This window comes from Amphibalanus amphitrite, unplaced genomic scaffold, assembly GCF_019059575.1.
Source record: "Amphibalanus amphitrite isolate SeventyFive unplaced genomic scaffold, NRLGWU_Aamphi_draft 000210F_arrow, whole genome shotgun sequence".
NCBI classification, from domain to species: Eukaryota; Metazoa; Arthropoda; class Thecostraca; order Balanomorpha; family Balanidae; genus Amphibalanus; species Amphibalanus amphitrite.
Window position 1 is genome coordinate 32051 of NW_024881705.1, and position 25251 is coordinate 57301.

General features: G+C 48.9%; 1 protein-coding gene across 2 annotated transcripts in view; it reads left to right on the forward strand.

The window, feature by feature from the left end:
* The window catches only part of LOC122385161 (zinc finger homeobox protein 3-like), a 56265-nt gene that overhangs the window by 26355 nt on the left and 4659 nt on the right, over positions 1-25251 (forward strand). For both annotated transcript variants that reach the window (XM_043373235.1, XM_043373234.1), the window contains exons 6-7: positions 2851-2985; positions 5179-5315. In XM_043373235.1, coding sequence (XP_043229170.1) covers positions 2851-2985; positions 5179-5315 — 272 coding nt within the window. The remainder of the gene's footprint in view (positions 1-2850; positions 2986-5178; positions 5316-25251) is intronic.

Sequence of the window (25251 nt, forward strand, 5' to 3'; positions counted from 1 at the left end):
ATTGGATGACCAGGAACCCGGTTCTGGCATTTATTTTTCATTAAACATCTTAGGCTTCACATATTCCAAACACAAACTTTCAAATATGTGACGTCACAGCCCAAAATTACCTCCTTCCCCAGGCCACATTACTGTCATAAAGCTGATTCTTTTTACTCTGTAGGCATCACAACAAAGTTCAGACCAAGTTTTAAGCGATTTTTCAACGAACAAACCCATTTAAATCAGAATGACTAAACGAGGTGACGTCACACTAACGGTCGCTCCATGTTGAAGATAGGGCCTTAAATGAAGGGAACGAATTTCTTCAACACCAAGAGGCCGCGGGGGTTGCAACCTAGATAGATAGTGGTTTCTGAACCTCGCCGCAAACTTGGCTATCTCAACTCAAACCCCATGTTAAAGGTGGGATAGTCCCTTTAAAAAGAAAAGATACATTAGTATCTAGAATGAAATGAACTGTCTAGATGCTATGAATTAGCACTGGCCATGCTGCAAGGCTTATGTTTCCATTGCTTGAAAATTATGCACCTTTCTAAATATAAATGTTTATTGGCAGCGAGTAAAAAATCACATGTCTATAGACTCACATCATACATGTTTTGCCGTCACCATTTCAATTTCGTCCGGCGCCCTGACAGGGGTGACAGGGGGCAGCGCTGACAGATATCGCTGAAGGGGAGCCAGCGTAACTGTCAGCTCTTGATACATTCCAGAAGCAGTCATAAGCTTTTCACCACATAGCAGTTTGCTTTGGACGCATCCGATTAATGTTAAGAGGATTTAACTGGTCAAACGTGATTACTGATCCATCTATTTGTATTTACGAGAACTATTGAGTTAAGTTATGAAAAGAGTGGCTCATGATAATATAAATCGCTTGAAAATATATCACATTAGCAAATACCGACGGAACATGAAGATAAACGCACAAAGTTTGCTTATATTTCTTTTCAAGCTCCACCGCCATGGCTAGCGCCAGTGCTGCAGTCGCCACCGACTGATGCCTGAAATGCAGGCTGTACCGCAGCGCAGATATGTGTGGCGGTACAGCCTAGGTTCCAGGCAAATCCAGCCGCAGCAATCAGGGCTAGTGTTTCGAATTCCGAATTCGCTATTCCAGACGATAGCTGTGAGTCAATAAGGAAGTATGTATGTATGAACGGCGATGAATTTGCATTTTTCTGCAACACTATGAATACCATAGTTTCATATAACGATATAACAAAGACCTAGTCGCTTCTGGTTCGGACTGCTTTCGTAGTCTCGTCTCAGTCGGTTCCTGGCTCTGTTGGCAGTCGCTGCCGTAACGGCACTGCTGAGGTGCGGCCGATATCTCAGCCGATCCCGCCATTTCGCGGCCGGACCATCCTCCGTTCTCTGTCGGACCGAACCGCAGCCAAAAACGTCGCCACGCGCGCCGCCCGCACACCAATAACGCTCGACCAGCCGGCCGCCGCGGCGGCGGCAGAAGCTTTTTACCGGCGGTCAAATGCCACATCGGGGTCGCGGGCTCCTGGCGGTGTCGACAGTGTCGATATTGGTGGGGCGGTGGCGGCGCTGTTTCTCGCTGTTATGGCCGCTGCGGAGGCACTCAAGGGCGCTTTTCGGTGGCATAAATAAGCCGACGAAAAAATGTAGAAAAGGCTCGATGTTTGTTACCACACCACACTGTGTTGTGTTACGATCGATCGAACAGTATGGCCCCACCATCGGCTGACACGGGTATGCCTTTTAGCATACATCAGCCGCCCCGGGCGACCTGAGAAGGTCATCCAAGATGTCACGCGGCGTCCTTGTGTGGCATCATAATGACCCGTGGGCGCGGTGTCGTGTCACGGGCTAATAAATCGGCCCACGGACCGAGGTGGTGCCACATACATACACACAGAGACGCAGCCAGACGCTGACCTTTCGCCCTCACTACCGTACACAAAGGTGGACAACAAAACATGGCGGCAGTGTGACGTCATACATAATGGGGAGGGTCATTATGACGTCACTTTGCATTAGACAAGACATAACTATAGGTAGAAGCGTTGACGTTTTAGCTTAATTTAATAATTATGGGACAAATCAGGTAAACGAAACTTGGAGTCACATGGGACAATCTCATAGAAAGTTCAGGCTGCACTTTTGCTGAAATCTCTGTCCTGAGATTTGCGTCAAGCTTTTAGACGAAGCATCTGTCTAGACGTCTAGTAAACCACAATAACTCATGTACACAAAAACTAGCATCGATATCAGACACAATCCCTATTCAATCATATTCTATCACTGCATCAACGTTCTGAGGTCTGACAAAGGCGCACAATAAACTTCAGCAATGAATATCAGATCCTCAGACGTCATGTTATGGCTTGCCAGACGAATGCGTCATGAAGCCATGAATCATTCCCCGGTTGCTCTATTTTGGTCGAATTCAACGGCGGAGCCGAGCAGCCGTGTATCCTGTCCGGTGCAGAGCTCCGCAGCGGCAGACTGGGAGATATGGCTGCATCCTGATGGCTTCTGAGGTAGAGCAGTGCCAAACTCGTGTCTGCACTGAGGGGCGAGCCCAGGAAGGGTTCGCAGTACTGCGTAGTGCATTATTTGCCTATAGCACAACAATGAAAGTACTTCGAGATGGAGTGTCCGACGACTTTATGAAATGGTATGGAAGAATGACCTTTGTACAGAAACTACTGATTGAGTACCAACGAATTCAACGCTAAACAGGTGAAAATAGCACGAAGTATCGATCACGGATTACAATCGACAGCCTCAGGCAGTCTATTTGCAATGCCACTAAGCAGCTGAGCAGCCACCCCGAAGCCGCTCTCCTCACTCTGCCCCTTCTCTGTTTTGCAGGCAGTCCAGACATCCTCATCTGTGGCAACTGCAGGGAGATGTTCGGGGACGTCATGGACATGCTGGATCACAAGCGGAGCTACTGCAAACTGCGGTTCGCCTGCAAATGTGGAGAGCACACGACATCGGCAAAAAGTGAGGAACGTCGTCTGTGGATCCTTACCCGGTCCGCCAAGGCTTGAGGCTTGAGCCTCTATGTCTTGGTTCATAGTAGCTAGTCTTGGTTCATCAAATAATAACGAACACTTGTGGACAAGGATTTCCGCCAACGACTTCGCATCTGCCATGCGAATTGCGAAACCCAAGTCCCAAGTGCCAACAATGATCTCACAGTGCTCACAGTCTCACTAATAATAAAGACATGCACAATCGGTTGGAGCCACGCTCGGTCCCGTCGGTCGGCCGTCGGTCAGACCCAGCTCGCCACCGCGGCCCGCATCCATCACGGCGCATGTTGCCATGAGCGCGCCATGATCGCCGCCCGGCGTCTGCGCCCTTTCACCGGCCATCCATCACATGTTCCACGACCTCAGCTGACGGCTCCACGCGCGCCGCAAACGCCGCACCATCCATCCGCCAAGCCGGGGTCGATACCGGCGCGCCGCGCGCCACATTGGCCGCGGCGGCGGACCCGGCGCGGCGCGCGGCGGCTATCAGCGTGCATTCATCACGTCCTAGCCGCCGCGGGCAGAGCAATTATCCGTCCGATCGCCAGCAACGTGATGAAGGGTATCGCCTCAAGCCGAGAAGGGGTGGCCGCCGAGTGGGAGGGAGGGGATCGAGAGCCTTCAGCCGAGAGGATCGCCCTGGTCTGGAGGTATTAGGGGAAAGTCTTGAGCAAATGGAAAGTGGTGCGAATACAAATGAATAAATATCGGTAAGAATGGTGAGGAGAAAGGGGTGGAGTAAATGAGAGTGCAGTTTAGGTTAGGGACCGACCACTTCAGAACAGAGCTCCAATTTAAAGGGCGAGGTGAGAAGGAATAAAAAAGTAAGTGGGGATGAAACTTTTTCCTTTAGATATATTCGTTACGGGCTGAGAGGAGGTTATGGACATCATGGTAGTGAGGTGGGTGGGAAAAGCTTCTTGTATGGATACTGCTCCGAATGGGCCGAGTATGATCACAACTGAAAGGAGGCTGATGCACATAGGCCAAGGCTAAGCCACAGATAACCGTAATTCATCTTTTCGTTATATTATCTCTGCGTTTGCACTATTTCAAAACTCTGAATCCATGCTAGGTGTTTTATCGAACACATAAGCGAACATCGGCGATCGTAGCAGCACCAAGACGCCGCTGCAGCTGCAGCCCAGGTTTTTCTCCGCCCGGCACACACCCGCCTTGCCTTCTGACGCTATTCGCGTCAGCCCTCCCCAGAGTCGGGGCTCCTTTGTGGCGCCTTCGATGGCTGCTAGCACGACGGTATTGTCATGCAAATGGTTCGGGTGGCGATTAGAGCCAGTTGCGCGGAACGTCGCCGCTGTTTTCCTCCTTGGGTAATGCCCGAGACGGGAAACTGCGCGTCCCAGCCGCCCCGCCCCGTCCCGGGCGAGCGGCCTCTAATGCGTCCCCAATCATGGCCCGAGGCGCGCGCTTATTACGGTCGAACTGAGTTGAGCGGACCGAAAATGAATATAAGCACTTGTTTAACTGGAAATTTCAGTAGAAGATAAAAACAAGCAGGATATATTTGATATATCTGATTTTTTATATATAATTTCGTTAAGTTTCATGCAGATCGAATAGTTCAGTTTATATTTTTGTTCCCTTTCCGTGCACCTATTCATGTCTACGAGAATCATGGCCATGTTCCTAAAATCTCAATGTAAAATCAACGTTAGTTTCAAAGGGTTTCCTACTTGACACGTATTCCCCGTTACGGTGGAAGTTATGAGAGGCCAACAGGACTGTTCCCGCGTCCCGGGATCTGTGCTTTACCCAGCGGTTTATTGGAGTGTTTCCGGTCGTTGACCTTTGAATAAAACAAGAACGACCTACTGAAGTTCTCTGCATTGTGGACACGACTGCTCCAAATGATCAGTGAAGTATCACTATAAAAATGAAAGTCATTTACCACACGCCTTTTCTGTGCCTTTCTACCACTGTCACCGAGACTGGCATAATTTGGCAAACATTCTGAAACCGATTTAATTGATGATTCTATTCAAAACACAAGAAAATAATTCGATGACTAAATGAGAACAATTCGACAAGACCAATTTAGAACCAAAGTAAACATCGTAAAGCTGATTATTCGATAAAAATTTAGTGACGTAGAATTTAATCCCAAGTGCCGATTAATGACGTGACTGGCCTCCCGTTGCAGGTTCGAGTCGGACGTCCTCGTCACTGGTCTGCGCCCTCTGCAAGGAGTCTTTCAGCAGCGCCTGGGACCTGATGGTACACTTTCAGACGGCGCACACCGTCAACATCTATCGGCTCGGCTCGCCACCCAAAGACGCGGTGAGTTGGAGACGGGAGAAGTGTCGGGGAGTAGAGCCGGGGAGCAGATAAAGCTAGGGGAGTTTACAGATGCCCACAAGGCTAGCAGCCAGAAAAGAAAACTCCATAGTTAGCTATGCAGTGATAAATCGTTGATATAAAAAAATATGCTTCGATATGCAGTCAAGAAAAAAATGATACTACGAACTAAAATATGCATTACATATATGCAGCATTTAGCGAACTACGCCATTCGCCACGTCAAATAAGAAAGAACAAAACGAAAGCAGAACTGAATTGCCAAGAAGACGAGAACTGTGACATCCTATTCTCCCTCCCGGCACCCCGCTCCACATGTTACCACGGCACTCCTGCCGTATTTCCCGTTGTTCGGCGACCCCGGCACCAGCTGATAAAGGCCGGCCGGGCGAGTTACTGCCGGGCCGTGTCACCCCGGTCACAAGGGGCCGAGTTATGTCACAGGCGCCGAGCCGCGCCGAGAGCGCCGCACTGCGCCACACGTGTCGCCATTACCGACCGAGCTCTAATGAATGACGCCACTAAATTGTATCACTTTACTCGGCGTTACTATCTAGTACGAAATTGCAGTGCAGCTCGGGGATAAGCTGCGCCTGAGAGAAAAGCTGATATCTGAACAATGCCACCGGGAACGTATGATTGAATTACACCATTGGAGAATGTTCCCACTAACGAAGGCACCAATATTGTTCGATTCTTGTTAGCAGAAACCCCAGCTGAGGAAGCCAATTGGCTGTGTTCTTGGTAAACACCCGCGTGCCCTGTACCCCGGGGCGCCTCCGGCGGCCAATTGTCATTGATGAGTATCGGGTCGATGTGACGGGTCAGTCAATATTAACCCGCATGTCCTGATGTTCTGCCACGCATTTCCCGTTTCCCCGGAATGGTCTATTAGTGCTACCCTCGCCGTGCGTATCACAAACGAAATGGTCAATGGATCATATGCAGGGGTAAATCTAGGACGTTGTATTTATGGTGATGCTGCAAATAAGCCTATTGCTCCAGCAAATGGGTTAAGTCTAGTCTCATTTGGTGGGTTATCCACTGCGTGAAAGCGGTTATATTGACGGCTAGTTATGACCGTCCCCAAGGGCAAGGCACGTAGCAATCAATGACGAAACTGAGTATGTCGGGAAACACGCAACGACTACATTCGCCACCAATAACGTTTATAAGTACGTTATTTACCAGTAAAACGCCTTTTGGGCGAAGAACGAGCGAGCGAGATAGTGAGCCCTGCACGTGCGGAAGGGCGAGAGGGTGCTTCCAACGGGCTTGCGCAAAGCACCCTTCTAACTGGTCGCTAGTGGTGTGCCAAATTTGAACGCAATCGGCCCAGCCGTTCCTGAGATCTGGAAGCGGCATTCTGCACGTGCGCACGTGCAAACGGGGTCCAAAATGACTTTTGCACAGCACCCTACTAACTGGTCCCAAACCGTGTACCAAATTTGAGCGCAATCGGCCCAGCCGTTCTCGAGATCTGGAAACGCCCCCTGCACGTGCGCACGTGCAGTAGCACCCTAACCGCAACACATGGGAATGCATTGCCTGGTGGGTGCCTACCTGTATGCCAAGTTTCAGCGAAATCGCCCCAGTAATTACCGAGTTACTGAAATGGGAACAAATTTGGCACCTCTTATTGTTGTATTTTGCACGTGCACTGGGGGTGACCCACATGCATCGAGAGTATCCTATTTTGGGTAGAAGGAATGCTGCTACCCAATAAAAATTACCGCAAGTCAATCGCCCAAGCGGCTGCTGAGATATGAGCCTCTCAAAATCACTACTTTTGCAAAACAGCTTGAACACCCTTGACTTTTCACGTGGCACGTGCCACGACGGTCACTGAGATGTATCAAAAGTAGTCAATTACGGGGTAGAAGGAATGGGGCTACCCAACAAAAAAGACCGCAGGCCAATCGGTCCAGCGGTTGCTGAGATATAAGCCTCTCAAAAGCGTTACAGGCCGGGCCGGGCCGGGCCGCTCATACTGAGATTTTTCCGTTATATTGAAAAGGCTCACTTCGCTCGCTGCGCTCGCTCGCTCGTAATCAATGAAATGTACATATGCCACGGCGCATGGAACATGACATTGCATTAGACATGTATCAAACCACTTTGTTCAAACCGCTTTGTTACGAGCGAGCGAGCGCAGCGAGCGAAGCGAGTCTTTTCAATATAACGGAAAAATCTCAGTACCAGTAAAACGCCTTTTGGGCGAAGAACGAGCGAGCGAGATAGTGAGCCCTGCACGTGCGGAAGGGCGAGAGGGTACTTCCAATGGACTTGCGCAAAGCACCGTTCTAACCGGTCGCTAGCGGTGTACCAAATTTGAACGCAATCGGCCCAGCCGTTCCTGAGATCTGGAAGCGGCATTCTGCACGTGCGCACGTGCAAACGGGGTCCAAAATGACTTTTGCACGGCACCCTACTAACCGGTCCCCAACCGTGTACCAAATTTGAGCGCAATCGGCCCAGCCGTTCTCGAGATCTGGAAACGCCCCCTGCACGTGCGCACGTGCAGTAGCACCCTAACCGCAACACATGGGAATGCATTGCCTGGTGGGTGCCTACCTGTATGCCAAGTTTCAGCGAAATCGCCCTAGTAATTACCGAGTTACTGAAATGGGAACAAATTTGACACCTCTTATTGTTGTATTTTGCACGTGCACTGGGGGTGACCCACATGCATCGAGAGTATCCGACCTTTGGTAGAAGGGATGCTGCTACCCTACAAAAATTACCGCAAGCCAATCGCCCAAGCGGCTGCTGAGATATGAGCCTCTCAAAATCACTACTTTTGCAAAACAGCTTGAACACCCTTGACTTTTCACGTGGCACGTGCCACGACGGTCACTGATCTGTATCAAAAGTAGTCAATTACGGGGTAGAAGGGATGGGGCTACCCAACAAAAAAGACCGCAGGCCAATCGGTCCAGCGGTTGCTGAGATATAAGCCTCTCAAAAGCGTTACAGGCCGGGCCGGGCCGGGCCGGGCCGGGCCGCTCATACTGAGATTTTTCCGTTATTACGAGCGAGCGAGCGCAGCGAGCGAAGCGAAGTCTTTTCATATAATTAGATAAATAAAAGAAGTTGACCTTTTCCTCGACATCAAAAATGTAAAAAGCCGAATAATATATTTTAAAAAAACGGTGAGCTTTCGGCCACTGGCCTTTATCAAACCAACGTGATAACAATGTTAAAAGACGATCCTGTGAATAATCTGGCTGCCATTTTTCAAAAACCGAAGATCGTGATATTTTAGAAAAGGCGCTACTCATAAGGGCAAACTATTTGATCGATCGATTGTCTACATAGTGTCCGATGTACGTAACATACATAATATACAATTGTACACGTAGCTGTCAAACACACATCGTATGGAAGGTATGTACACTAACGCCGATGTACATCACACACATAACAAAATAATATACACATACACATATTAATCGATTGAGTTGAAAAGGCTACACGCTCACAAGATACACATGATACAGGCGCTTACATGATTGGCCACGACGAAAGATTTGAGTTTATGTGCGGGCGGTTTGCTTTTATAAGTAGGGATTCTGCGATTTTTCTGTCCGGGTGGTCTTTGGAGCGATAAAGGACGCGAACCTGAAGAGGAAGGGATGATTTGTTTAGCGGCGCGCCGGGGTGGTGCTCACGGAAGTGGTCTCCCATCGGGGTCCCTTCGGATGCGCTCAAGGCGTCTCGTAAATGTTCGTTAAATCTTAGTCGAACAGGTCGTTTTGTCTCGCCAATATATGTGCCGTCGTCACCCTTTCCTTCACACAACTTACAATTTAGCCTGTAGACGACGTTCTTCTGTGTACAATCACCTGAAAAATCTGATTTACACATGTTGCATCGTGGGCCTCCAGGGCAGATAGGTTTAGATAGTGATGATCTAACCAGTTTGTTTCGTAGCTTTTGGGGGTTCCTCCATGCTATCCTGACAGCTAAGCCAGATTTCCTAACTTTACTTTGAATTTTGCATAGCAGTTCTTCATCTATGTACGGTAAACATAAGAAGCCATCTTCGCCCTTGTCTCGACTAACTTTACCCATCCTGGATCTGGACCCTTGCTGTTTGACCTCCCACAAGAGCCTTCTAAGAACTTTCTCTGGGTACCCATTTTGAACCAACAATGTCCAAATCTTGTCTATACTCGCCCTCTCTTTAGCACTGCTCGAAGAGTTCCTGATCGCTCGCCGAAACTGACTACGGACTATGTTTTGTTTAGTAGACTTCGGGTGGGCTGATTTATAGTGCAGGATGATCCCTGAGTTCGTAGGTTTTATGTAAAGTTCCGTTTCAATCTTCGTAACCTGGCCCTGGGTCACTACTGTCACTAAGGTATCTAGGAAGGCCACACCCGACTTTGTACCGGAATGCTCCATGGTAAAGCGGAGTGTCGGATGAAGCGAGTTTAAATGCGACAGAAAATCTACTAAAGCCTGCTCTCCATGGGTCCACACGCCTGCGTAATCGTCAATGTACCGAACCAAAAAGGACGGTTTCTGATCCAGGTTTTCTAACGCTTTGCGCTCAAAACGATCCAGAAAGAGAATGGCTATGGGAGGGGCACATGGATTGCCCATAGCGATCCCTAGTGTTTGTCGGTAAAATTTATCATCAAACCTAAATACGTTCTTGGTGAGACAATGCTGAAGGAGATGTTTAATATCATCCTGGGAGAGACCGAAGGTATCCACCTCATCCTGGTGAGCCTCTAACTTCTCCATCACCGCATCGATAGCCTCAGGGATGGGGATGCTTCCATATAAATTCACAACATCTATGCTGAAGAATATAGATCCCTCGGCGAGCCCCTGTCCCTCTGAGTGAGCTGCTAACCGCTGTAGGAAATCACTAGTGTCCCACAAGTGCGTTTCCACAAAGTTCAATAGCTGCTTAAGTATGCGTTCTAAAAGACACGATGTTTTTTCCGTAGGACCCCCACAACCAGATATAACAGGCCTGAGTGGCACTGACTCCTTGTGGTCCTTAGGGAGACCATAAAATACCGGAGTCCTGCTATGGGCCGGTGTCAGCTCCTTAATGGTGTTCTCCGGCAACTTTCCTTGTGACACAGCTTTAAAAACTCTTTTAGTCTCGGCTTCTACCTTGGGGACAGGATTTTTCTCAAGAACCTCGTAGTTTGTGGAGTCGTCTAAAATAGCAAGTGACTTGTTCACATAATCATCCCTATCCATGATCACGAAGCCCTTGCACTTATCGCTCTGCTTGAAAACTACATCATTAGATTTCTGTGCCTTTTTAAGAAAATCTAACTGCTCTCCTGTAACGTTACTTTCATGCACTATATGACTTTTATACGTTTTCACCACATCGTCTTTTAGCTGTTTCAATCTACGCTCCACATCTACACTGGAGGGTGGTGGGAATTTCTTGTCAGTGTCGGGGAAACGGAACGTAAGACCCGACCTGGCACGTGCTGATCTCCGGCTGCTGGTATCAGCTGAAGTTGCAGGTGCCACACGGTCGTCCAGTGTGCCGCCGTTGTCGTTGGCCGTCGCTGATGACCCCGCGATAGCCTCACTGTTGTTGACCGGTGGGGCGATGGAGGTGGCCACCGCCGGAGGCGCAGTGCTGGCTTGCGGACCGGAGGCAGGCGCTGTACCAACGGTCGTAGTCGCATCAGTCGCTGTAGTGTTCGCCGGTCTCGTAGTTGTAGTCGTGCTCGAAGTTCTGGATTCGTTGTCGTTCGTTAAAGTGGTCGGCGCAGCACTGTACGCAGATGGTTTCTGTCTGCGAATGGCATCTTGCCACCGTTTGCCATAGGCAAAACGCTCGATCCCCTTTTCAGCTTCTAGAAGTACGTCCTGGTATATCTTTTGAGAAATGGCAAAATTGGGCCCTTTCGAAAGCAACTGTAGATCATCTTCTTTAAGCACGAGTGAAGATAAATTCACAACCCTCCTTGTGTTTGAGAACAGAGCTGCATTGTCATGTGTAGACAGACGAAGCCGATCAGCCTGTAGCTTGCGGAACTTCTGAATCAGTCTTGGTCTATTGTCACGCAGAGTAACATGAAAAACTTCCTCGCAAGTCGAATAAATGTATGAGAGAAGCCTATCATCGTGAACACTTTGAATCTCTGCATATTGACGGTTGCGCTGTCTAAGAAGATATGCTTTTCTTCTGTACGCCTCGGCGATAGCTTCGTTTAATATCGAATGGGCGAAGGTCTTGCATTTCGTTTGTACCCTCTCAGAGTCACAAAATATCTTTTCTACAGGCTTTAGAGCTTCTTCTATGAAACGGGGATTCAGAAGTTCCGCAAGCTACAGGCTGATCGGCTTCGTCTGTCTACACATGACAATGCAGCTCTGTTCTCAAACACAAGGAGGGTTGTGAATTTATCTTCACTCGTGCTTAAAGAAGATGATCTACAGTTGCTTTCGAAAGGGCCCAATTTTGCCATTTCTCAAAAGATATCCCAGGACGTACTTCTAGAAGCTGAAAAGGGGATCGAGCGTTTTGCCTATGGCAAACGGTGGCAAGATGCCATTCGCAGACAGAAACCATCTGCGTACAGTGCTGCGCCGACCACTTTAACGAACGACAACGAATCCAGAACTTCGAGCACGACTACAACTACGAGACCGGCGAACACTACAGCGACTGATGCGACTACGACCGTTGGTACAGCGCCTGCCTCCGGTCCGCAAGCCAGCACTGCGCCTCCGGCGGTGGCCACCTCCATCGCCCCACCGGTCAACAACAGTGAGGCTATCGCGGGGTCATCAGCGACGGCCAACGACAACGGCGGCACACTGGACGACCGTGTGGCACCTGCAACTTCAGCTGATACCAGCAGCCGGAGATCAGCACGTGCCAGGTCGGGTCTTACGTTCCGTTTCCCCGACACTGACAAGAAATTCCCACCACCCTCCAGTGTAGATGTGGAGCGTAGATTGAAACAGCTAAAAGACGATGTGGTGAAAACGTATAAAAGTCATATAGTGCATGAAAGTAACGTTACAGGAGAGCAGTTAGATTTTCTTAAAAAGGCACAGAAATCTAATGATGTAGTTTTCAAGCAGAGCGATAAGTGCAAGGGCTTCGTGATCATGGATAGGGATGATTATGTGAACAAGTCACTTGCTATTTTAGACGACTCCACAAACTACGAGGTTCTTGAGAAAAATCCTGTCCCCAAGGTAGAAGCCGAGACTAAAAGAGTTTTTAAAGCTGTGTCACAAGGAAAGTTGCCGGAGAACACCATTAAGGAGCTGACACCGGCCCATAGCAGGACTCCGGTATTTTATGGTCTCCCTAAGGACCACAAGGAGTCAGTGCCACTCAGGCCTGTTATATCTGGTTGTGGGGGTCCTACGGAAAAAACATCGTGTCTTTTAGAACGCATACTTAAGCAGCTATTGAACTTTGTGGAAACGCACTTGTGGGACACTAGTGATTTCCTACAGCGGTTAGCAGCTCACTCAGAGGGACAGGGGCTCGCCGAGGGATCTATATTCTTCAGCATAGATGTTGTGAATTTATATGGAAGCATCCCCATCCCTGAGGCTATCGATGCGGTGATGGAGAAGTTAGAGGCTCACCAGGATGAGGTGGATACCTTCGGTCTCTCCCAGGATGATATTAAACATCTCCTTCAGCATTGTCTCACCAAGAACGTATTTAGGTTTGATGATAAATTTTACCGACAAACACTAGGGATCGCTATGGGCAATCCATGTGCCCCTCCCATAGCCATTCTCTTTCTGGATCGTTTTGAGCGCAAAGCGTTAGAAAACCTGGATCAGAAACCGTCCTTTTTGGTTCGGTACATTGACGATTACGCAGGCGTGTGGACCCATGGAGAGCAGGCTTTAGTAGATTTTCTGTCGCATTTAAACTCGCTTCATCCGACACTCCGCTTTACCATGGAGCATTCCGGTACAAAGTCGGGTGTGGCCTTCCTAGATACCTTAGTGACAGTAGTGACCCAGGGCCAGGTTACGAAGATTGAAACGGAACTTTACATAAAACCTACGAACTCAGGGATCATCCTGCACTATAAATCAGCCCACCCGAAGTCTACTAAACAAAACATAGTCCGTAGTCAGTTTCGGCGAGCGATCAGGAACTCTTCGAGCAGTGCTAAAGAGAGGGCGAGTATAGACAAGATTTGGACATTGTTGGTTCAAAATGGGTACCCAGAGAAAGTTCTTAGAAGGCTCTTGTGGGAGGTCAAACAGCAAGGGTCCAGATCCAGGATGGGTAAAGTTAGTCGAGACAAGGGCGAAGATGGCTTCTTATGTTTACCGTACATAGATGAAGAACTGCTATGCAAAATTCAAAGTAAAGTTAGGAAATCTGGCTTAGCTGTCAGGATAGCATGGAGGAACCCCCAAAAGCTACGAAACAAACTGGTTAGATCATCACTATCTAAACCTATCTGCCCTGGAGGCCCACGATGCAACATGTGTAAATCAGATTTTTCAGGTGATTGTACACAGAAGAACGTCGTCTACAGGCTAAATTGTAAGTTGTGTGAAGGAAAGGGTGACGACGGCACATATATTGGCGAGACAAAACGACCTGTTCGACTAAGATTTAACGAACATTTACGAGACGCCTTGAGCGCATCCGAAGGGACCCCGATGGGAGACCACTTCCGTGAGCACCACCCCGGCGCGCCGCTAAACAAATCATCCCTTCCTCTTCAGGTTCGCGTCCTTTATCGCTCCAAAGACCACCCGGACAGAAAAATCGCAGAATCCCTACTTATAAAAGCAAACCGCCCGCACATAAACTCAAATCTTTCGTCGTGGCCAATCATGTAAGCGCCTGTATCATGTGTATCTTGTGAGCGTGTAGCCTTTTCAACTCAATCGATTAATATGTGTATGTGTATATTATTTTGTTATGTGTGTGATGTACATCGGCGTTAGTGTACATACCTTCCATACGATGTGTGTTTGACAGCTACGTGTACAATTGTATATTATGTATGTTACGTACATCGGACACTATGTAGACAATCGATCGATCAAATAGTTTGCCCTTATGAGTAGCGCCTTTTCTAAAATATCACGATCTTCGGTTTTTGAAAAATGGCAGCCAGATTATTCACAGGATCGTCTTTTAACATTGTTATCACGTTGGTTTGATAAAGGCCAGTGGCCGAAAGCTCACCGTTTTTTTAAAATATATTATTCGGCTTTTTACATTTTTGATGTCGAGGAAAAGGTCAACTTCTTTTATTTATCTAATTATATTCAATATGTTCCTCGCTCGAGCACTTAGTAATATTACCGAAGTCTTTTCAATATAACGGAAAAATCTCAGTATGAGCGGCCCGGCCCGGCCCGGCCCGGCCTGTAACGCTTTTGAGAGGCTTATATCTCAGCAACCGCTGGACCGATTGGCCTGCGGTCTTTTTTGCTGGGTAGCCCCATCCCTTCTACCCCGTAATTGACTACTTGTGATACATCTCAGTGACCGCCGTGGCACGTGCCACGTGAAAAGTCAAGGGTGTTCAAGCAGTTTTGCAAAAGTAGTGATTTTGAGAGGCCCATATCTCAGTAGCGGCTTGAGCGATTGTCTTGCGGTCATTTTTATATTGTAGCTGCATCCCTTCTACCAAAGGTCGGATACTCTTCATCTATGTGAGTGACCCCCACTGCACGTGCAAAATACAACAATAAGAGGTGTCAAATTTGTTCCCATTTCAGTAACTCGGTAATTACTGGGGCGATTTCGCTGAAACTTGGCATACAGGTAGGCACCCACCAGGCAATGCATTCCCATGTGTTGCGGTTAGGGTGCTACTGCACGTGCGCACGTGCAGGGGGCGTTTCCAGATCTCGAGAACGGCTGGGCCGATTGCGCTCAAATTTGGTACACGGTTGGGGACCGGTTAGTAGGGTGCCGTGCAAAAGTCATTTTGGACCCCGTTTGCACGTGCGCACGTGCAGAATGCCGCTTCCAGATCTCAGGAACGGCTGGGCCGATTGCGTTCAAATTTGGCACACAACTAGCGACCGGTTAGAAGGGTGCTTTGCACAAGCCCGTTGGAAGTACCCTCTCGCCCTTCCGCACGTGCAGGGCTCACTATCTCGCTCGCTCGTTCTTCGCCCAAAAGGCGTTTTACTGGTATTGAAAAGACTCACTTCGCTCGCTGCGCTCGCTCGCTCGTAATGAGCGGCCCGGCCCGGCCCGGCCCGGCCTGTAACGCTTTTGAGAGGATTATATCTCAGCAACCGCTGGACCGATTGGCCTGCGGTCTTTTTTGCTGGGTAGCCCCATCCCTTCTACCCCGTAATTTACTACTTTTGATACATCTCAGTGACCGCCGTGGCACGTGCCACGTGAAAAGTCAAGGGTGTTCAAGCTGTTTTGCAAAAGTAGTGATTTTGAAAGGCTCATATCTCAGCAGCCGCTTGGGCGATTGACTTGCGGTAATTTTTATAGGGTAGCAGCATCCCTTCTACCAAACATAGGATACTCTCGATGCATGTAGGTCACCCCCAGTGCGCGTGCAAAATACAACAATAAGAGGTGTCAAATTTGTTCCCATTTTATTAACTCGGTAATTACTGGGGCAATTTCGCTGAAACTTGGCATACCGATAGGCACCCACCAGGTAATGCATTCCCATGTGTTGCGGTTAGGGTGCTACTGCACGTGCGCACGTGCAGGGGGCGCTTCCAGATCTCGAGAACGGCTGGGCCGATTGCGCTCAAATTTGGTACACGGTTGAGGACCAGTTAGTAGGGTGCCGTGCAAAAGTCAGTTTGGACCCCGTTTGCACGTGCGCACGTGCAGAATGCCGCTTTCAGATCTCAGGAACGGCTGGGCCGATTGCGTTCAAATTTGGTACACCGCTAGCGACCGGTTGGAGGGTGCACAAGCCCGTTGGAAGTACCCTCTCGCCCTTCCGCACGTGCAGGGCTCACTATCTCGCTCGCTCGTTCTTCGCCCAAAAGGCGTTTTACTGGTTTTATATCCCACCTTGCAACAAAATTGATCACTTTGTTATGTTAAGCACCGCGGATGAACTAAGCGACACATTCTCTTGAGTGAACAAGAGGAGGAAAAGTCGGAAAATTAAGTCATTCTTAGACTGTAGTCAAGAGATTGCACAAATAGCGGACTTAGTTCTACACGCGTCACTTATCCCACTTTATGATTCCCTTAAACAAACGCAGTCCAGCTAGTCTAACTCAGTAACGAGTCCCTTTGGTGATGACCGGGACGGTATATGTCACATCCCTTGCCGCATTGCACATATCTGACGCCTTGAATATGGAAATTAGGGCGAGGCAGAGTGCGGCCCGCCTGAAATAGACACGAACCGGGCCTGATTCCGGCGGCGGTACCGCTGAGACCGATGCCATCTCGGCTGGCTCCAACAGCGCCGGAATACGTGCGTACTAGAGGAATACTAAGCACTGGAAGTCACATTAGCGGAGCAGAGTGGGCGAGGGGTGGGGGGGGGGGGCGCTGAGGCGTGGTACGTGGGTATTGAGCTAAGAGGGATGGGAAAAGGCAAGGTATGCGAACTTTGAAAGCAGCTGATGGTACGGCTGGATTCCAGCGAGGCTTTCTTTGGCTCAACCTGATGGAGAAAATACAGCAATGGAGACATTGAAGACAGTGGCCTCCTCGAAGAGGAAAGATCACAACGCCAGCATCGGACCATCACCATGGGTAAAAATACCCACCAGTCATAACATTGCATCAGTCACGGAAAATATGCCTCACGAATCTGTCTCGAGCGGTGACACATATTTGTTAAAACAACACAGCCAATGCTACAAATACCCCTGAGGTATCACAATCAAGCTAAACTAGTTGTAGCGTGCGACAGAAGGACGCCGTCCAGTGAGACACAATGGGACTGGGTGCCTGTAACTCAGCGGTGGGACAGGAGCCGGGGGACAGTGAGGGGGCAGAATGTGATACGGACTGACAGTGACACACTGCTGGCATGGACCGCGGGGCCGTGAGGGACAGGACTGGGGACGGAGAGGGATGGGGAGGGTTCAGGTGCGCTGGCGAGGTAAGGAGAGGGGACGGAGAGGGTCAACGAGGGACGGGGAGGGGCGGAGAGGGACGGAGAGAGACGGTTAGGGCCGAGAAGGGACGGCTAGGGTCGAGGAAGGGCGTAGAGGGATGGAGAGGAACGGAGAAGAGACGAGGAGGGTCCATGAGGGCCGTTGAGGGTTCATGAGGGACGGAAAGGGACAGAGGAACGGAGAGGGCCATGGATGGTCGGAGGGAGACGAAGAGGTTCGTATAGGGTCGGAGAGGAACGGGCTGGGTCAGAGAGGGTAGAGCCGGACCGGAGTGAGCAGCGCGGACCTCCCAGTCCACCCACAACGGCAGCTATTCCTGTCGGACAGATGTCTTCACACACAGCCGGCGCCTGTCTGTCGTGACAAAGCTCCGTGTCTCAGTTCGCCACGGTCCGGGCTCCTCTCTCTCTCCTCGACCGACTCCTCTCTCTCCCCGACCGAGTCCGACCGAGTCCGACCGACTCCGACCGAGTCCGACCGCTTGGGTTGGCGCTCGTCCAGCAGTGTCTGTGCCGCGCCTCTCTGGAGAGGTTACGCCGGGCAGGTGACGGACAGCTGCGCGATGGAAACGTGCTGAGAGAGTAACCATGCGAGGGATGGTGGCGTTCTGTGATGAGACACGTGTGTAGGGATGAGTAAAAAACGTCTGTGGAGGGGGCTGACCGACGATAGTGGAGCAATTAGTTATCATCCCGCCTGGCGATGTTTATCGAAACATACAGATGCAAAATTTTAAGAGACTCGTATTTATTGAAGCATCGGGCATATTTGAGGAATGCATCTAGGTCGGCGTGTTCTCTCGGACCCCACCAGTGAGTGACCTCTAACCAGCCCGCCCGCTCAGTCGGACCGTCTGATCCCGCCTCTGACTCCGCCCCCGGGACAGGTGAGGCCTCGTTCTCGGTACAGCGGTGCACTGATGGACTGGCGTGACGTCACCGACCCCTACCCATTGCCGCTGACGGCCAACGCCAACAGAGAGGGCCGCCTTTGATCAGGTGACAGTGGGGAGACTGGCATCTGACCGTGTCCGTCCGCCCCCGCCCCGACACTCGAGAAAAGTCGAGCTGGCACACCATTGTCATCAGAAGCGGGTCTCGAGGTGGTGGATCAAAACGAAATGGACCAATAAGTCAGCAAATACCGAATACCGTTCCGTTTCAAAATGACGACTTATGTCAATATCGACTTCCTTCACATTTGCAGCCCTCCTTTCGCCATGGCAGATCCGTAGGGACGCTGTTTGCCGATGACATTCAGTCAGGTATTCAGTGATACTTTCAGTAAGTAGTTACACACACCAATGGTCCTGCGACAGACGATAAACAGGGAATGTCCTCATATGCCATATTCCGGTGCCCAGGCAACGTTTGCACTAGACTGACGCCACTCTAACGATTGCAACTACCACCTCGGTAACACCCAGTGGTCTCCAATCGACCGGTGTGGTCCAATGCCGGGGGACTAACGGCCCATAGCGACTGACCTGCAGACAGTGACGTCATCGGGTACACAGCGGCGGTATGCAGCAGTGGGGTCGTATCGCCGATAAACAGGAGCGGGGCAGAACAGACCATGTGTGTTATGGTGTCGGCAAGCGACCGCGACATACATAGGGAAGAGCTGGTCAATGGCCATGCTTTTCCTGAGCTACTCGTGAAGAAAACTAAGATCATCAACTCGACATAGATCCGTCGATATTATATAGTAAAACAAATAGTTTCTTTGCGTAGAACGGGCAGAAAAGGTTCAGATGGTTTTGGCTAGCTTATTGCTCTAAGCGTCCTTACAACCACTAAGCATTTAGGGGAGAGTGGGGCAATGGCGGACGGTGGGTAATGCCGGCCACCCATCTCTAGTGAGTACTTTGTTCATCACTAATTAGCTGATGTTGTTTACCTTTCAGTTGAGCGCCATTCTAGCACGTGGTGCAATTTTGCCACGGTAGCTCCATTATTTTCATTTTTATAGCGTTAAATGTGTTTTTCGTATCTGATTTTTAATTTTTGTTGCATCTATTTGCCGACTGTGAAATGTGTTAACGCATTTTCAGAAGTGCTGCTTTGCAATGACCTTCAATTAAGCCTTTCTTAAGCGACTGCTGGATGTGAGGCGTTTGCGACGCAATGCCTTTGACTGCTGCCTGCTTTCTTAAAATAAAGCTGACCTCGGGGTAATACCGGACACGTGTCCTGAATGACTCCACGCGGTTTTGTTTGCGACTTCTGTCGTTAAAGCTCAACGTTTCGGGTTGCTGTGTTTACGGCTGTGTTAGTTTGCTTGCTGTGTTTACGGTTGTGTTAGTTTGCTGCTCTGTTGGCGCCGCGCTGTTGTGTTGCAGCGAGTGCAGTGTTGTGTTGCAGTGCAGTGTACTCAGTACTGTTAACTGCTGAATACAGTTGTCGTTTCTTAATTCTCACTTAAATTTCCATCGAAAGAACGGTTTACGGATGAATACCAGTGACGATATTTCGACTTTTGTGCTATTGCACTTAGTGGCCGGCATTACCCCTCGCTTTTTGCACCTCCATTTTTCACCACATTTTCGCGTAGGCTCTGAATCTGTCATCAATGATCTGAGATACTAAAACTGGGTGCTATCTGAAAGCCTATTCCTTTGGCTATAACCACAGTCAAAATCACCATAAAATAGCTTCAAATAGCTAAGCTATTGAGCAAAATGCTTATGGTGTCGCCATTGCCCCACTCTCCCCTAATTAGTTACCAACTTCAACTGCACACCCTCGACACATAATTTGTCATCTTTAAGTTCTCAGAATAATATCCCTTTACTTGGATGCGTCGATGTGTGTGCAAGCAGTCTCCTAATCCCCCGGTCCTAATTATGAATTATGCATTGATATAATGCTACAGGCGTGCGCATATAACATGGCCTGGCCGACGCATTAATGTATTAGCTCTAAATGAAATCTGATGGATAAACTTCGCTCATCATTCACATCGTTTACATTTACATCGAGGAACGCTGAGCTCATCTTTCACTGTGCGTCTGCGGGTCATTCTTCTTCATTATTTGTCCCGATATTGCATTTGGAAAATTGAATTGGCGGATATATACCAATTCAAAGGCTGAGTTCAATCATGAATTTGATTGTGTGGCCAGCGTATTATGAACGCATCTAAGTGGCAATAAGGACCTGGTAACATGCGAACCTCATATACATTTTTCCGTAATACAGTGTTTTCGTTTGATGAGGTGCTTAAAGATGTTACCGTTATCAACACTGAGCTGAAACATGAAATTACTTTCAGGACGGTCATATCAATTCCAATGAAGAGCAAATGCTTCTGCAGAACAGAATTTCATTTGTTAGCCACTGCATTCTCAGTTTCTCGGGAAAACTTCATTTCGTTCGTACTACACGAGGTTTCATTATTTCATTTGATAACGATACCCTACAATATCCCAATGTACACCAATTCGAATATGAAGAAATACAATTCCGGAGCATTATTGCGGTGGCCTTGGGAGTCTACTCTATACTGGGTTATGTCTAAAGATAATTTTCTCATATGTTAACTGCGCGTTCCATGAAAAGATGACTGCCAACATGGGTCATAATTATTATTTTCGTGTTGTTTTTCCATCGCAAATTAACGCAATAATAACCTAATTGCAGTCTGTAACGAAAATCAATGGAGCCATAGCTTCCAAATTGTGTTACCACTAGGCACTGGCATCCGCCTTATTAATAAAGTTTATCTAATTAAGGATCTCTCAATCAATGCAAATGCAATAACCAGGCTGTAGGCAGATCAGCTAACAAGGCATCTCAGGTCAGTATGCTCTCATCATCATGGAACCCTCTCTCTACGATTACAAGCTGCAACCGAAATACTGGCGACCTCCTTTGAAAAAAAAAATACAATCTACCCATCACTAGGAAACAATAATACTCCCTCCCCACCCCTTCCATTCCGTCCCAGCCTTGCAAACTTCATCAGGGCCGCTGCAATATGCGTCAACGACTCAATGGCAATGCAAACGACGCGCCGGCGTTATCGCCGCCACTGACGGTGGTGGCAGCAGCCCTTTGTTACCATCGGGTCGGCGCCGACGGCTCGATGATACCCCCAGGGTTGGGGGTGGGGAGGGGTTGATTTTTCCCATCGGTACTGAGCTGCCAGCTGTCCGGACCAATCTGGGCCGATTGGACGCCCCCCGTCCGCGCCGCCGGGATGAGAGGAGACACTGAGGAGTGAGGAGACTAGGGGAGACACAGAGGATGAGAGGAGGAGAGACGGAGGCAGAAAAAGACGTATGAAGGATGTGAGGGGATATAGGGACAGTAGAAGGTAGGGACAAAGGATTAGGTAAAATGTGGGTACATGGGTATAGAAATTCCCCACCCCAAAGAAAATGCCAGGAATTGCCCCCCCCCCAAAAAAAAAATGTTGTAGTGTTGTCATTTTTAGGTTACGTAAGAACTTTCGTTCAACACTACATGAAGTGGCTCAGGTGCCATGAGTTATAACAAAATAACTGGGATGCAAGCACGGCAGATATATACATGTTTCCCTGTGAGGGTGCTCAGCCTCACGAGGCTCTCATCAATGTCCCTTTGGAGCCCAACGGCTTGACAAAGTGGCGTGTTTAACAGAAATACTGGGCTTTTAACCGGCTCCATTCAGCCGTCCAGTGCCGCATGAAACCAAGACACATGGCTCCCATTAGCGCGGGCGTGTCCCGGGCAGTCGCGCGGCGCGTGCATTAGGGACGCTTCTCTCTGACGTCAGGGCTATGATGAGTAGACCTCGCGGTCACAGGAGGTGAACTGAGGTCAGAGCGCACCAAAATGGAATCAGCGAGACATTTTAGACATTCAGTTCAGGTTGTTAAATTGGCTCATTTGAATACTGAGGAGTACAGAGATGCTATGGGAGAGTAAGTGACATCTGCTCTCAGGGCAGGTGGACCCCACATTTGTAATAGCTACAGCAACAAACTTGAAATAGACCCGCTCAGTGATTCATCTGTCCGTACCTATTTTGAGCGTACTTCCCACGTCCTATTGCTGGTGAAGCATAGCAAAGAAATGTAAAATGACCGAACAAAATCACCTGCGACGGAAAGACATGAATAACGAGAAATTCAAGTTTTATAATGCGCCGTGCAGTTGAATTTTGACAATGAAAAAATTATGAGGCAAGTGTTTCAAGTCTTTGTCACTCAGAAACGTCGTGAGTACTGAGTATCACGGTTCAGCACAACTTCGCAACATTGTTAATAACAAACTAACGAGGAACAAGGAACTTTAGTAACAGTTCCCGGGATCCAGACTCTTTTTTTTTTTTTAAATTTATTTCGTTCATATACGCACATATGATGTATAGGTACACGTACATCGTGAATCACATGTCACTCATGTATATGGATGCTTGCACATATTGGGCATGTCACAATGCGAGTGCACCAAACGTTCACAAAACTCGCCCCGCCCCGCATCGCCCCGCGAATCCCACATGTACTCGTTCTCGCTGGGGCGATGCCCCAGGCCGCCGGCCGGGCCCGCGACCCGTCACCCTGATAGGGTGGCGAGCCGCGCGCCCGGCCGGCCGGCCGACCCTTAATAGGGCCGGCCTCCGGTTAGCCGGGTTGGGTTAGGGGCGGGCGGGACACGCTATGCAACAGAGGCGTTTCTTAGAGAAAGCGGGCATGTGAGAGTATGTGTTTGTGTGTGATGTTTGTGTTGTGTGTATAGGTGTGTGTGTGTGTGGGTGGGTGTGGGTGTGGGTGTGTGTTTGCATTTGTGTGTGTGTGTATAGGTGCGTGCGTGTGTGTGCGTGGGTGCGTGGGCCGGAAGCTCCGGGGATGCCGCGGCGACCTTGTTTTCTCAATTAGTTGCTTTGCAGAATTTGTGCGAGTGTTCCCCACTTTGTCTGAAATTCGTTCAGTTTGTCCTTTGACTTATATCGATTGTATTCTTTTTGCGCTTCCATCTTCAGCGTATTTAGCATGAAATTGAGAGAAGGGGTGCTTTTATTCAATCGGGCCCTGTGTACGACGTATTTACAAACTGTTATGACAATGATATCTATGCTTTGCATATCGTTAAGAAAGAACCAGTTTGTTATGTTAACGTATATAGCTTTGTTATATACGTTAACATAACAAATCCAGACTCAGAAGTTTGAGGAAATGTAAAAACTTTAGAACCACATGCAGTAAGTTCAAAAATGAATAAATAAAAAATGAAGAGAGAGCAAAACTTTAAAGGGACAGTATCATCGAAAAAAAATCCATGTATGGAGCTGATTTTTTTTTTTACTAGCATTTCTTATTTTTCTGAATCAGAAAAACATAGTTTGAGGACCGAACTCGGTTAAAAATATTGCAACCACATTTCATTTTCATGATTCATTTTCATGAGCGATCCACCACTATACAAGCATGGCCACCAGTTTGGAAGCATGCAAAATTACTACAGAACTGGCGCAGATAATACATTATTGACGCTACGCTTACGCGGTCGTTCTTCTGATTGAGTTGTCCTTAGGGAGAGGTAGCCTTAGGTATTGCCTATAAAAATATTCCGTGACAATTGGAGGGAGTGACAATTGGACGTGACAATTGACAATGGGAGAAAATATCACGTGACAATCACGTGATAAACGTCATACATTGGAGGGAGATTGTGATTCAAGCTGAAGGAATTCCTTTGTTGAGCCGCTAGAATCCGAAGGAAACAGCGGAAATTGCCTACGACTATTTAATGAATTTAACGGTGATGAATAAGTGCGAAAAAACGTTTTGGCTTTATAAAATTTGATGAAATGACCAGGGTAAAAGTTTTATTACTGGCGGTCAATTCAAAACGGCGCAAACATTTAAACAGTGAAGATAGTGAAGCACGATTCAAAGTGTGGTACACCTTTCGTACTTTGAGCGGCGATAGCGGGATAACGGTGTGGAGCTTCGAGGATCGGTCTTCAGTTCCCGGACCAGAAAGGTGGGGCCTATGCAATGTCAAATTTCATCAAAATGGTGATACTGTCCCTTTAAGGGTAAGGACGTCCGAGTGAGTGATCGGGTAGTCACCATGGCCTTCAGAAGAGTTAAGAGAGAAGGTCCCGTGAGACAACTCAAAATGCGAAAACCTGGGGAGAAGTGTTTGGACGGGTCGACTCACAGCCAAAGATCAACTGACATGTGTTATTGTGTTGACGGCCCGGCCAATTAGTGAACGGGTCGAGTTTCTTAACGGCTTGCGACATACATAGATACACAAATACGCACGGCTATTCAATAGTGGTCGTCAGCCTTGTAAACAAAGAAGGGACGGGAGGTAAGTATAAAGGGGTATTTGAAGAGTTAATGCAGTCACCGACTATCAACTGCAAATCCTGTTCTGATAGATGTCGTACATCCATTGTCCAATTACGACACACGTCCTACAATAGCGGATACAGAATAAGCAGCGACTGGGGCGGCTCCTCGCCCATCCGTCACAGTACGACGAGACATCAGGACGGCTATATCCAGACGGGCAGCGACAAGGGCGGGACAGGCGGGACAGACGGCAGCTGGAGCGGAGAAGAGAGAGCCGTGGCAATATCCTGTCCTTCCCCATTGTGCCGGAGGCGGAGCGGCAGGCGAGACGGCGCACAGAGCTCTTCGGTAATGTTCCTGTCCTGGCGGGCGGACGGACGGAGGGGCAGGGAACTCTCGGCTCGCGGCTCGAACGATGGATGTACCGCGGAGACGCTCGTCCGTCGGCCGGCTGTCTGCCCAGTCAGATTGGCTATCGATTGTCCGTACAATGAGTGGCAGCGTTGGCCGGTGGCCGCCCGGTGCCGGCCCGTAATGGCACGGCGCGCCCCCCGGTGGGGGACTGGG